Source organism: Notechis scutatus, chromosome 2, assembly GCF_049901735.1.
Source record: "Notechis scutatus isolate UNSWTSFEM ecotype Mainland chromosome 2, rNotScu1.2, whole genome shotgun sequence".
In the NCBI taxonomy this organism is placed as follows: domain Eukaryota; kingdom Metazoa; phylum Chordata; class Lepidosauria; order Squamata; family Elapidae; genus Notechis; species Notechis scutatus.
The window spans coordinates 167,156,384-167,170,217 of NC_142010.1; the positions used below are offsets into that span (position 1 = coordinate 167,156,384).

A 13,834-nucleotide genomic window follows, 5' to 3' on the forward strand; every position below is an offset into this window, starting at 1 on the left:
CGCTACATCTCACCATAGGAGCCTGTAGATCAGCTACTTGAATATTCACAAGCCACTCACCTTGTAAAACCTTCATCCTGTAGATTCAGCACTAAATTGTCAGCGGTAAGATACACACGGTTTTGGGATGCTGCAATCTGCAAAAGTTGAGGGCAGTGGATCAAAAAGGAAGTTAGCAAAGATCCCGAAACACATGGAGGTTTAGCAGAAACATACCTAAGCACAGACATTTCTTTCAACCTTTAGAGAATCCTTCCCTAAACTCATCCACTCCAGGGGTTTGCAGCTTTAATTCCCATGATCCACTACAAGCATGGTGCATGAAGACCATGAAGTGTAGCGTAACCAGGATCAAGTATATTGGGAAAGACTGATGTATTAGCAGCTAAACCCTGGGTTGAGAGTCACCATGCCCAAGGGGGGGAAAAAAAAATCCCACAAGGTCTCTGTAGAAGCATGCTATGGACAAATCTATCTCTTTTCTTTTGAAAGTTTTATTAATTCTTTTGATGTTCTCATTATGGGCTGTTTCATCAGATCCCAGAACAAAGACAATGGGTGTGGAATTTTAATTTGTTTTCTGTCACAAATTTCCAGGTCCATCAGTATTCTAAATGCCCAAATTCATTCTGCTTCTCCATCTGATTTTGTTCCTGCTGTGAGCCTTTTCCTAGCCTGTGACACATGTTCTGCAAGTGACCATGACTTGGGTATAGCTCACTGAAATGATGTGAGCCTGCTCTTACAACAAGAGTCAAAAGTCTTCTTGACTCTTGCTAGGATGGGGGAGATCAGCAGGCACTGATGGTAAAAATGAACATCAGGAGAAGCATATCATGTTCGCCTTAGATTCATCACTTGGCCTGGTATAATGCGAAAGCAGCAGCTAAAGGTGCATATGGGTACATCTAAATATGAAAGCAAATCCACTAGTCTTAATACTCACCGTTTTGGAGATATTCTGGGCAGCACGGATCTTGCGCAGCTTGATGTAACCTGGGTTCTTGCCGAGGGCTTCTCCAAGGTGAATAATCAGTTAAGGTAGCATAAGTTTTGAACTCAGGACCATCTTTTGCCATCCCGTCAGCTATGTTTAAGCTGCATCACTTTACCTGGAATCATACTATGTGAAGATTAGCATGCTTTTGCATTCTACTGCTGCACCCAAAGTGCCTGAAACCTGTAGAAATGTTTCCCTCTCACATCAAAGCAAGGATATCATTTTAGCAGCTGTAGCTTCACCTTCAGCCTGAACAATCTTATGCCGTTGATCTTGCTTTGCTTTTTCCACAAGGAATTGTGCTCGCTGAGCCTCCTGCTGGGCTAGAGTACAGAGGAAAATTAGTATCTTGGCAAGAACCAGTCATGTAATATATATGTGGAAATGCCAGGATGTTGCTAATTCCTTCTTGTATTTATTAAACATTCAGTCACAAACAAATTACTGGACTTTTCAGCTTGGAAAACCAAATGTAAATCTCCAGCTTTTTAAATAGTCTTTAATTTTATATTCTGCCTTTATTATTTTTATAAATAACTCTAGCCAGTGAACTTATCTAATGCTCTTATTTTCCTCAAAATCCTGAGGTGAATTAGGCCGAGAGTCAGCAACAGCCACAAGGTCACCCAGCATGTATTACAATGAATTAAATTATATTACAATAAATAAACATGTATTTTTTATTTGAAACAGGTCTCCCCAAACTCTTCAACTGCTTCATAAAGTTCCAGATTTTTCACCAACCCTCAAATATGAAAATAATACTGAACTAATAATACTACAAATAACAGATAGGTGAATAAAAACACCAAATCCAGTCTAAACATCTAGCTGACTGTGCAATCAACCATAATCAAATTATCTAAGTGCTAGAGCCCACTGTAACCACATAGCCAAAAAGGCATTAAGAGTTGTTAATCTAATCCTACGTAGCTTCTTCTCTGGTAATATCACACTACTAACTAGAGCATACAAAATATTTGCTAGACCAATACTTGAATACAGCTCATCAGTCTGGAACCCATATCATGTATCTGATATTAACACAATTGAAAAAGTCCAGAAATATTTCACAAGAAGAGTTCTCCGTTCCTCTACTCATTGCAGAATACCTTATGCCACCAGACTTGAAACTCTAGACCTAGAAAACCTAGAACTACACCGCCTCCGGTCCGATCTAAATATAGTATATAAAATCATACATTGCAATGTCCTACCTGTCAATGAATACTTCAGCTTTAATTGTAACAATACAAGAGCATACAATAGATACAAACTTAAGGTAAACCGCACCAAACTTGATTGCAGAAAATACGACTTCAGCAACAGAGTGGTCAATGTCTGGAATACTCTACCTGACTCTGTGGTTTCTTCCTCAAACCCCAAAAACTTTAACCTTAGACTGTCTACTATTGACCTCACCCCTTTCCTAAGAGGCCTGTAGGGGGCATGCATAAGTGCACCAATCGTGCCTGTCCTAGTGTTTTTTTATTTTTCTTATAAGTATCTATCTCATGTATTCAAAACTATATTTATTCTTATACCTGTATCTAGTAAGCGATTGACAGATCAAATAAATACTAAAAAAATAATATCAAAAGACAGTGAGATTGACTATTTGGAGAACCCTGATTTAAAACAAGAACCCAACCTTTTCCCATGCAGACAGCTAATATGCTGGTAGCATTTGAGTAAAGTGCTGTAGGAAGCATCATTTTAAAAGTGGGATCAGAACACTAAATAGTTATTTAATTCTTCCAATTGCTTACATTAAATTACAATATGATTGGCATTAAACTGATCTCACTTAAAAAATAATTTTAGAATATTCAACATTAAAATTAACTGGTTTACACCTACACCCTGTCTCTTATAAAAATTATGTGGGAAGTAATTTCAATTAATATAATGGTCTCAATATTCCACTCTAGCTCATCTTCAAGTTAAATTGATTTATCAAACAAAATGGAAAAAACAACCACCACTGAGTGGTCTGACATTAAATCACAGATGGCCTCCTGTGGATAATCCGGAATCCAATTCAGGAGAATGGAAGAGCAGGAATTGAGGACAGGGTGGGGGGTGGAGTATGGCTGCCACAGAAAGCAAAAGACAAAAGGACCAAAGACAGGAGCTGACACAATATGGGTATTTTGTGCTGCAGTCTGTGGCAAGAGTAAAAGCAAATGGTTCAAATGACCACACAGGCTTGTAGCAAAACCTGGCAGAAAGGATTCTCATCTGAAGCTTTAGTAAGATGTATGTGAATCATGGAATAAACAGGCCTCCTTCAGAAAAATAGGCAATTAAAAATGATGTGAAATGTGCCTTCTAGTGTTCTTGTCAATCTTTTTACCAGCAGCAACCATAGGTGGTATCTGCTCCTACATATAACAAAGTAACATGTTACATAAATATACTTTTGTGCATTTCTGTTCTCCCGTTACATCCGTAGGCATGTGTCCACTCAGAAACTCAAGGTGGACTGCATACACCCTATTCCGGATCATAGACAGAAGAATTGGCTAGTATGGAACTTGCGAATATTTGAGCAGCTGCCCACCTGCCTCTCATGTGTTGAAAAATATTTTCAGGAATCTTTTTCCCTGAAGCCCATTGCTATTTTCAAACCCAGTCTTCTTTTTTCTGGTTTCTCCAGCTGTTAGTTTCCTTTAACTTAAGCATCAACTCACCCACTTGCTTGGCTTCAACTGCTGCCGTGTATTCTCGGCTAAAACTCAGCTCTGTGATAGCTACATCATCCAATATAAGGCTAAAATCCTTTGCTCGCTCCGTCAGTTCCCGTCGGATAAGCAAAGATACCTGAAAAAATAAACCCACAGTTTTTGCTCAAGGAATTTCCTTTTGCCAGAAAAAGTCACAAAATCGTAAAAGTCATAGAATCATGTTGCTGAAGTGGCCATTTAAATCCTTGCGCCTATCCCTCTGATACAAGGAATCTTTCTCCTCATGCTCCAACAGATCCTGGCAAGAGCAGTCCATCACCTGTCTGACTTCATTCTACTGTTAAACTGCTCTTTACCAGTTGATATTTAAACAAAATATGCCTTTCTGTAATTTTGGATGGTGGGATGAACAACATTTAAATCTAATAAATAAACTTAGCCATAAATCTGAGCTGTCCTTTAAAGTGTTTTTTTCCCCTCAATGTCAGCTTTTCAGATATCTGAAAGGTGTTATCATATCCCCTTCACTTTTCTCTTTTAAAGGCTATATATTCACTATCCTTTCAGTCTCTTTTCATAATTTGTTTTTAATTATCCAATGGCCCTCATTGCCCTTTTCTGACCTTATTTAGTTTATAAATTCTTACATTCTTAAGAAGAATAAGTTTTTCTAAAAGATTGGCCATAATAATTCTTAAAGAACTGGGCTTACTACTGGCTTTTCAAGATGCTGCACAGTATATTTCTTTTTTCTCTTACCAATTATCTACTAATTTCACTGCTAATGTTGGTTCTTTGGCAATGCAGCTCCCTGGTTTTGAATAGAAGCACTTAGGAGCCAAGACACCTTATGGACGATAGTGGACCCAGCGGGAAAGGCGGGGTGGGGGTGGGTGGGTGTTTCCTTAAAGATTCCAATTCTCTCTGGAATCAATCAAAAACTCATTGGGTGTATCGATCTTCCTGTCAAGCAATTTCATTTTCTAAGCACACTGGAATTTTAACTTTCACTGTTTACTTGTTTTATTTTCCTTATTGTTTTAAATGTTGATTAATGGTTGGGTGCTGATTTATTTCAACCCCTTGCCACCATGTTTAACTGGGGGCTGAATAACTCTCAACCCCTGGTTTCTGTATTTTGTGAATTTGCAAAGCACCTGATGTTTATTTCCATTGAACTTTTCTTATAAACTTGGATTGAAATATAGAGGCAAACATACTTGTTCCCTGGCTAAGTTTCATAGATTAAGTTGGCTGAACAGTTTCTGAAACCTAAGAAAGCAGGGTGGGGAGATGTGCAGCTCCTAGCTGGATTCCTCTCTCGAAAACTTGACAAACTTTAACGATTGTTAAATCTAAAGAACTAATACTTTATCTCTGGATGAAGAGGACTTTGAGCCAGTTCCAAGATAATTTCATGGCCAGAGAATCAACAAAATGGATTTTATCTGCTGTTTCGGAGTTTCAGTCTGCACATTCTTTCAACTACACTTTGACTACAAGGGGAAAGAGGCAAAACTAGGCTTAATAATCAGTGCAAGATCTGAGCAAAGCAGAATAAAAAATACCCTAAAACTACATTTGCTACTTTTGCAGCCATAGTGCACTACTTGTCTATGCACATCTGCTACCAAGTCAGGATACTTCTCACTCAATTTCTTGTCTAAAGGAAATTTGCAAAAGATCTCATTTGTTCCCTAAACAATTGCTTAATATATAAATCATCTGCAGCCAGCAAACTACTGGACACAACTGTGAAAAGTAGGATTAAGTGCAGGAAGACAGGTCTGGTATCAGAAAAGGACAAACCTGAGCTCGTTGGGTAATGAGCTGTGACGCATTAAACTTTGCTACCACACTTTTGAGTACTTCATTGACAATGGAAGGAAGAACACGTTCTTCATAGTCTAGTCCAAGTCGCTGATATAAGCTGGGCAATTCTATGGCATTCGGTCTTGATAGAACACGCAAGGAGATATTCACCATCTGCAGATCTAGAGTTGAAATTAAGTCAACCACAATCTCTAAAGTGCATTCTATTTTATTTCTCAAGTCTGATTATATATCCAAACACACCATCCAGAATCAGTTGTTCTGAAGTCCTTAATTTACATTCTGGCCAGAGAACTGTATGCCTTCCATGAAGTACAAACAGAAGGATGTCAAAACTGATACAAAATGCAAAACTCAAAATTATGGAAGCACAAATCCTATCTACTCCACAATGCCCCGTTTATAGATGGTTTTGTGACATCATTCTTAGTACAAGTTCCATTGCAGAATTGTTATAAAGACGAACGATGGAGAAATATCTAAAACATAATGCTGAGTTCGTAGCAAGTAAAAACTCTGTGCAACTCTGTTCTTACCTTTGGATCCTGTTGGTGAGGAAATTTTGCGGGGCCGGGCTCGAATATCATAAATTATTGGATACTGGAACCAAGGAATTCTGTGGAGATTAGCAATGATTATAACTGAAAGAGATGTAAAAAAAATCCTATGCCTCTTACTTGGAGATACAAATATCATCACATAATCTACTCCTTACTCTTTAATGAGAAAAATTTCTGAAGGTTTTAAGAACACCATCTTAGCAAAAACAGAAATTATATCAATATGAGGGTTTTCTTCAGGGAAACTTGAATAAATGAATGAATGAATGCTTTATTGCCCAAGTATAATTAGACACACAAGGAATTTGTCTTGGTGCAAAATTGGTAAAAAAAATATCTTGCCAAACTGAAGTAATATCAAATTAAATTTGGGGGAAAATAGGGTATTTTTGGAAATATTAGTATGAAGATAATATTGCTTTGAAATTCCCTGCTACATTCTAATTGTTTTTATTTTTATTTTTTATTACACCACCCAATCCGCTAGATCAGTACCTGAAATGAAGTCCTTCTGAAAGAACAATATCCTGCTGAACTCCACCAATGCGGTTGAAGAATATTGCTCTTTGTCCCCCTTCCACTGTAGAAATCAAAAGCATTCTGGTGTTATTGTCAACAGTTGAGCAAAAAAAAAAAAAAGAGAGAGAGAGATGAAAGAATTAGAATAAAAGTTACCGTACCTGTAAAGAGAGACTCCCGGATACCGTAGGCTGCAGCTCCAGCACCCAACAGCAACTTTAAAGCCGTGCTCATCCCACGTGGGCCAGTAGGCAGGCGGCCAGCAAAGTCCTTCAGGCTCTGAGCCATGGCAACCTTGTTATGGAGGCAGGTTCACAATTATTCCATTACACAATTCTGCAGGATTTCTTTCTGATAAAGCTTGGAGGGAGAGGGGGACTGGTGTGCATCAAGCATTTTATGTATGCAATTATCCCTGAGTAAAGAATTCTGCACTGAGAGCCACACCAACAAGAGCGCCAAAACTTTCTAACCACTTATGCAGACCCATGATAAACGTCCTAGATAGATGATAGAAGATGATAGATAGATAGATAGATAGATAGATAGATAGATAATAGATAGATATATATATATATATATATATATATATATATATATATATATATATATATATATATATATATATATATATATATATATATATATATATATATATATATATATATATATATATATATATATATATATATATATATATATTTAAACAAGATGTTATGATAAAGCAGCCCTTCTTTATTTACTGCTAGGTTTGCATTAAGGAACATCGCCTCGTGCAGGTCTCTGTAAAGCCACGCACCCCGGGGTAAGGCAAACGAATTAATCACCCCCGACTTCGTTCAGCACAGCTGTTTAAATCATGAATAACCCCCCACCCCCATTCCACAGCCCCACCCCCCCTGTTTGAACGGTCTCATTCAAGCACTGAATCGGTCAGCCGCTCCCTTCCCCGACATGCCTGCTGCCCTAAAGGGAATTCACTAAAGGGAATTAATTCATCCTCGGAGAAGCAGGAGGGGGCTCTAAAAACGCTTCTGCTCCTCTCAGAAAAACCTCACGGCAGCCGCCTCCGAGGACGACCAGCCCTCACCCTCGTTCTCCAGTCACGCCGCCGCCCGCGCCGGAGAGAAGGACACAGGAAACTGAGGGATCCGAAAAAGCGTTTCCGGGTCAGGCGGCCGCGGCCGGAAGGGCTTTTCCCCTGGCGCAAAGCGTGCGGCCTTCGAGCGACCCGAGGCAGCTAACGGCTCTCGAGCCCCGGAAGCCTACTGGCGCTTCCTCATTTTGCGGCTCGGCCCGTCTGGAAATGCGACGTGGGTCCGTGCGAACAACGCGGGGCTTTGTTTCCATCTGGGGCTGCTCGAGCGCCTTGAAGCGAAAGGCCCGTTCGGGAACAGGAAGTGGCTGACCCTGGAAGAGGAAGCCACTGAGCCCGGGGGAGGGGCGAGGGCGAGGGGGGAAGCGCGAGTTCGCCGCTTTAAAGATGGCGGCGGACCCCGTGAGGAAGCGTCCCCATCTGGAGCGGGGCTCTGCGGACGATGCGGGGTTTGATCTCGGCGCGCCGGGAAGAGGCGGCTGGTGGTGATCCTGGAGGGGGCGTCGCTGGAGAGCGTCAAGGTGCGGGCAGGCGCTGCTGGCCACTGTGGTCCGAGAGAGCGTTGGGCAAACTTGTAAGCCTCGGGAAGAGAGTACGGAGGAGGGTCCGGGGGGAGAAGCGGCTTTAAACTCGAAAAAGTCGCCAAAGTCAAAAGCTCCTTCGGGGCGGGCGGGAGCGGCTTCATCACCTTTCTCTGAAATACGTTGGCATTTTAATCTGTACAAAGATCCTGTCCTATCCTGTGGCCAACAGTTCCCAAGCTGGCCATATCCACGTGCGGGGTGAGAGCAGCCACCGGAATCGTCACTTTGGATTCTGGAAATTGTAATCCCAACGTATTTGGAGGGCTTTTTAAAAAAGGTGTCCAGAAGAAGAACCGTGGGGAGGAATTCTCGTCATATGGAGCCCTCTTACCAGAATTGACATATTTATGCATAGGTGTCGCTAGGGTCATAACTTAGTGTGGGATGCAGAGGTCTTAGTTTCTGAAAATACTGTGTTAGATTAAGAGCGCTGATAAGGTAAGGGAAATTCTGTTGAGAAATAAAAGTGCCATTTCCTGCCACAAAATCAATTTATGGAGAGTGCCGTAAGATGTGTCATAGAGAACGAACATAGGGTAAATGTGTCTTGCTCATGAACCAAAGGGGTAGAATCAGCATTCAAAAACCACATAGAAAAGTTTATCTAGTAGTATGGAAGGGAACTTTTCCTAATTTGGCACTTCTATTGTTTTAAGGTTGGGAAAACATATGAATTGCTTAATTGTGACAAGCATAAATCCTTGCTTCTGAGGAATGGCAGAGACCCTGGAGGAGTTCGACCAGACATCGCCCACCAGGTATTCTATGCATATTTAAATCCAGTTTTATGGCCCACCTCTGTTTCTGAAATATTAATTGGGAAATCACATTCATGAAAAGGCAAGAAACTAATGCTGGCAATTCTATTTTTGAATCAAGTCACAAATGCTCTTTATTTTCTCACTATCGTTTCTTTGTTTTTATATATGTGTGTGTGTGTGTATATGTGTGTGTATATATATACATACAAATACTTTTTTGAGGCACTGCTTTTTCTCAAATATTCTTTACAAGTCTTGAATTGTTCTGAGACATACTTCCTAGATTTTGCTTTTTAAATAGGCAAGTGTATGATTTTTCATTGTTTAATTTAGAGTCTCTTGATGCTTATGGATAGCCCTTTGAATCGAGCTGGCCTTCTCCAAGTATATATTCATACAGAAAAAAACGTTCTTATTGAAGTCAATCCACAGACAAGAATTCCTCGCACCTTTGATCGATTTTGTGGTCTTATGGGTAAGAAATACAACTAAGATACACTGCCCTGAATTAAGCAATGTTTGATTGAGCAATGTTTGTCTGTGGATCTTTGTAAGACCAGGGGTGTCAAACTCCGGCCTGCGGGGTGCTTAGATCTGGCTTGTGGGGCCAGCATGGAAACAGCAAAAGACTGCCCCACGATGCCTCTGCTAGCAAAAATGGAGCTCCAGGGGCATGCGTGACCCCCAAGCTCTTTCACTGGCAGAGGGCTAGTAAAAAAACTAAAAACAAAAGGAGAAATGTTTCCCCTTTTGCATTTGAGCATAGCACTAGCACTTATATATAGTGCTTTACAGCCCTCTCCAAGCGGTTTACAGAGTTAGCATGTAAGAAGGGACAGGAAAAGAGAAAGAGAAAGATGGGAAGAGAGCAAAGTAGGAAAAATAAGGAAAGAGGGGAAGGAAGAAGAAAATGAAGAGGGAAGAGGAAGGAAGGTTATAATCAGTGAGGGAGGATCTCAGGGAAGTCCTTTCTTAGCACTTTGCCACTACAGGTGCCCCCCAAGATGAGTGATGTTGAGCTGGCTACACCCACCATTGCCAACCCCCTCCCCCAGGTCAAACACAACCCTGATGCGGCCCTCAATGAAATCAAGTTTGACATCCCTATTTGTAGACTATTAAACTAGTCTAGTTTGGGATCTCTTTTACTGATACAGATGCACACTACCTTGTAGAATGTTTATATGGGGTTGCCTAAAAAGATCTTAAAGAGGAACAAACAAAAGGTTGAAATTATGCTGCGGGTTGAAACTATAAAAAGTTGGTAAAGTTCACTATAGTTTACATGTAATTATAATTTAATGAAATACATGGATATGATTATGTTCCATCTATTTTTCATTGATATCATTGTCAATCCTGACAATTAACATTTTGTCATGTGGCACCATTGTTTAAAAGGGTCCAAGGCTCCATATATGGTCCCGAGTCTTATAGTCACCTGTGCTTTACATTGCAAATGCGAATTCATTCAATTTCTTAATGGATAAACAACCTGGCTTTCTGTATGAATCTGCATTTTGTCAGTCCATTGGTCTGGTAAGAAGGCTAGAGCAGTGGGTACCAACCAGTGATCTGTGGACCACTGATGGTCCACAAGAACATTCTGGCGTACCTGGGTGGTGGAGCGGCTCTGGAATGACCAACGGGCCAGTCTTGTGACTAGAACTCTGGAATATGGGACTAGCCAGGCAGCTCGTGGTGGGGCTGGAAACCTCCGCCATAGAGGATGGTACATGCAACTTCACAGTGGTGTAACGTGCAAGGTGTAGTGCAGCCCTCGCCAGCCAGAATGAGGTAATGGTGCTGTTGTGGCAAGGTGGGGTGGCGGCACAAGTGAGCCGAAGCAATGAGGGGTGGTAACCCGTGGCTCTTTCATCCCCCTGCTGTGGCTCCCTGTTGGCTGAATCCACCAGTGGTTGGCCCCTTCCTCCCTCCCAGTCACTCCTTGACTAGCCTGAAAAAGTATGGGTGACGGCGGCAGATGGAGACTCGCTTCATATTCCAGAGCGGGAGCAAAGTGCCCCTATAATTCATCTCTTGCTGGGTCTCATGGGTGCTTCTTGCCCTTCTTGGGGTTGTGCGCACCTTAGTCGCTCGGGGAGATGCACGACTTCCTTTCTGCCCTGAGACACTGGTCTGACCCAGCCCTTTCTCTCCACTACTGCTGTTGGCGCCTCCATGGCCTGGTCGCTGCTCTTGCGCAGCAGTTAAATTTTGTGTGCTTCACAATGGGGGAGCATTGACACGGAGCATCAGCCGCAGCCAGGTTGGGCGAGTGTCTCATGGGCAGAGAGCAGGTTATGCGTCTCCCTGAGCAACTGAGGTGTGTCCAGCACCAACAAAGGCCGAAGAAGCATCTGTGAAGCCCAGATAGTGCTGGAGAATCAGAATGAGAAAGACAGACAGAGGGAAACAAAGAGAATACAGAGAGAGACAGACAGACAGACGAGCTGAGAGATACCTCTTTCCCATAGAAAACACTTGAACCAACAAAACTGGGTAGGCATGGATGGGGGGGGTGTCATGTGACTGGGTGGAAGTGAGTGATATCGAGTTGGCACCCCCATCCAGGCTTTGTAGCTCCTAGTGTTTTGTTTGGAGAACGGGTCCAAATGGCTCTTTGAGTGTTTAAAGTTGCAGAAACAGGCTGTCAAGCTAAGTGCCCGAAGGATCCCATCCTGTCATGGGGAGTCCAGGCGCTTCAGTGAGCGGCATGCAGGATTCATATTAGTGGTACACGGGATTTAAAATTGTGCTCCCTGAGGTCCAAAAGGTTGCTGACCTCTGGGGCTAGAGAGCCATCATCTGGTTTAAGGTAATTTTGTATCATATGTGCTAAATTAAATCACTTTCCCTTTCTGGGGGTGATAAATGGATATTAGCTTTCCCTGTCAGGTCATTTAATTAGTAGGTCACGAATTATGCATTAGTTTGTGGGAAAAGAAAATATTCTGAAAACCAGTGCTTGTATGGGATTGTTGCAAGCAAGTAAGAGTATGTGTTAGTAACAGTATTCTCAATGTTTCTTTGTCTCTCCTTAGTTCAATTGTTGCATAAGTTTAGTGTCAGAGCTGCCGATGGACCTCAAAAGCTGTTAAAGGTAATAATTCTACTATGATTCTTTAGAAGATTAATTATGTTTCTATTACCAGCTTAATCCAGCTTTTTTTCTGTAGGTGATCAAGAACCCAGTGACAGATCACCTCCCTGTGGGCTGTGCAAAAATAGGCACCTCGTTCTCAGCCCCTCAGGTGACAGACATGCGTGACCTAGTCCCTACTGCAGATCCTATAGCCATAATTGTGGGGGCGTTTGCTCATGGATCGGTAAGGCCTGCATATGTTCTTAGGCTCTCTCTTATTTCAAGTTATCTCCACCTTAATTGAGGTTTTGAGAGCAAAGATAATACAGGTAGTCCTTGACTTACGACCACAATTGACCTCCCCACATTTCTGTTGCTAAGTGAGACATTTGTTGAGTTTTGCTCATTTTACAATCTTTCTTGCCACTTTTGTTAAGTGAATCACTGCAGTTAAGTTAGTAACACAGCTGTTTAGTGGATTTGGATTCTCCATTGACTTTGCTTGTCAGAAGGTTGCAAAAGGTGGTTACATGATCTCAGCAACTGTCATAAATATGAGTCAGTTGCCATGCGCTGAATTTTGATCAATGACCATAGGGCTGCTGCAACAGTTTTAAGTGTGAAAAACAGTCATGTTATTTTTCTCAGTACAGTTGTATCTTCAGTCACCAAATCGTCTAAGTCAAGGACTACCTATATTGGCTCTTGTTATAGAACTGGATTAAGTGTCTTAAGAATGGGTGCTGTAAACTTGGTATATTTCTATAAAGTGGGTGGGAATACTAGTGGGAAAGAGCTAATAGCCACTAATTATGGAGCTGACTTTTTTGGGTGCACCAATTTATAGAGAGTTATAAACACAGAAATTTGTTTTCTGGAAAGTTAGATCATTTTTTCTAACTTACACTCTCACCTAAGGTATTAAACAATGTAACCTATGTACTTTAGAAACTTAACTGCCGTTTTTCTCCTTTAGCTTAATGTTGACTACACAGAAAAGACCATCTCTATCAGCAACTATCCACTCTCTGCTGCTTTGACTTGTGCTAAAATCACCACAGCTTTTGAAGAAATGTGGGGAGTGGTATAAGCTTCCTGTTTTGCTTACAGATTCGTAGCCTATGATTTGGTCCAACAGACTCTATATTGTAAATGTTATGTACTATACCCTTATTTATGGGAAATACATCAATACTTTATAGTAAATAAAGAATTTTTTTATATAGGAGTGTGATACTTAATAGCACTAGCAAATAGCACTTGGACTTATATACCGCTTTATAATGCTTTACAGCCCTCTCTAAACGGATTACAGAGTCAGGATATTATCCCCAACAAATTGGGTCCTCATTTTACCAACCATGGAAGGCTGAGTCAATGTTGAGTAGGTCAGGATTGAACTCCTGGCAGTGAGCTGTGAATTAGCCTGCAATACTGCATTCTCACCGCCACAACTCTTAATGGTTAGCAATAGTTGCTCTATATTTTCACCAGGTTTCCCACCTCACCTCTTTTTCCTCCCCAAAATTATTTTAATAAAAAAAATACAAAACTAGTATGGCACAAAGTCCTAGCTTGTAGCATCTTACTTCATATCAATATCTAGGCCCTTTAAAGTTTCCTCTGGGATTATAGAAAACTTTCTGGAAACTAATTTTCCTTTGTGATTTGCTATGTTTTTGTCATGACAGTCACATATAACTGGCAAG

The 13,834-nt window shown here is 41.2% G+C and overlaps 2 protein-coding genes across 3 annotated transcripts; one reads left to right on the forward strand and one right to left on the reverse strand.

Annotated features, from left to right (window-relative positions):
• PHB2 (prohibitin 2) lies at positions 1-7,990 on the reverse strand. 2 transcript variants are annotated; one of them, XM_087954041.1, is made up of 9 exons: positions 7,690-7,990; positions 6,761-6,893; positions 6,576-6,660; positions 6,057-6,136; positions 5,497-5,681; positions 3,694-3,823; positions 1,218-1,323; positions 947-1,022; positions 1-137 (listed from the first exon to the last, which is right to left on the reverse strand). In XM_087954041.1, exons 2-9 carry the CDS (start codon positions 6,885-6,887, stop codon positions 57-59), a joined length of 870 nt encoding a protein of 289 aa, XP_087810167.1. In that variant the 5' UTR covers positions 6,888-6,893; positions 7,690-7,990; the 3' UTR covers positions 1-56. The 2 variants fall into 2 exon arrangements, with proteins under 2 accessions (XP_087810167.1, XP_087810168.1); XM_087954042.1 differs by having other exon boundaries at positions 7,558-7,708.
• Positions 7,991-8,067: 77 nt separating this feature from the next.
• EMG1 (EMG1 N1-specific pseudouridine methyltransferase) lies at positions 8,068-13,348 on the forward strand. Its single transcript, XM_026686265.2, is given in 7 exon segments — positions 8,068-8,149; positions 8,152-8,216; positions 8,936-9,037; positions 9,374-9,515; positions 12,085-12,143; positions 12,220-12,369; positions 13,102-13,348. Coding segments are annotated over 7 exon segments (699 nt in total). The 5' UTR covers positions 8,068-8,082; the 3' UTR covers positions 13,216-13,348.
• The last annotated feature ends 486 nt before the right edge of the window (positions 13,349-13,834 follow it).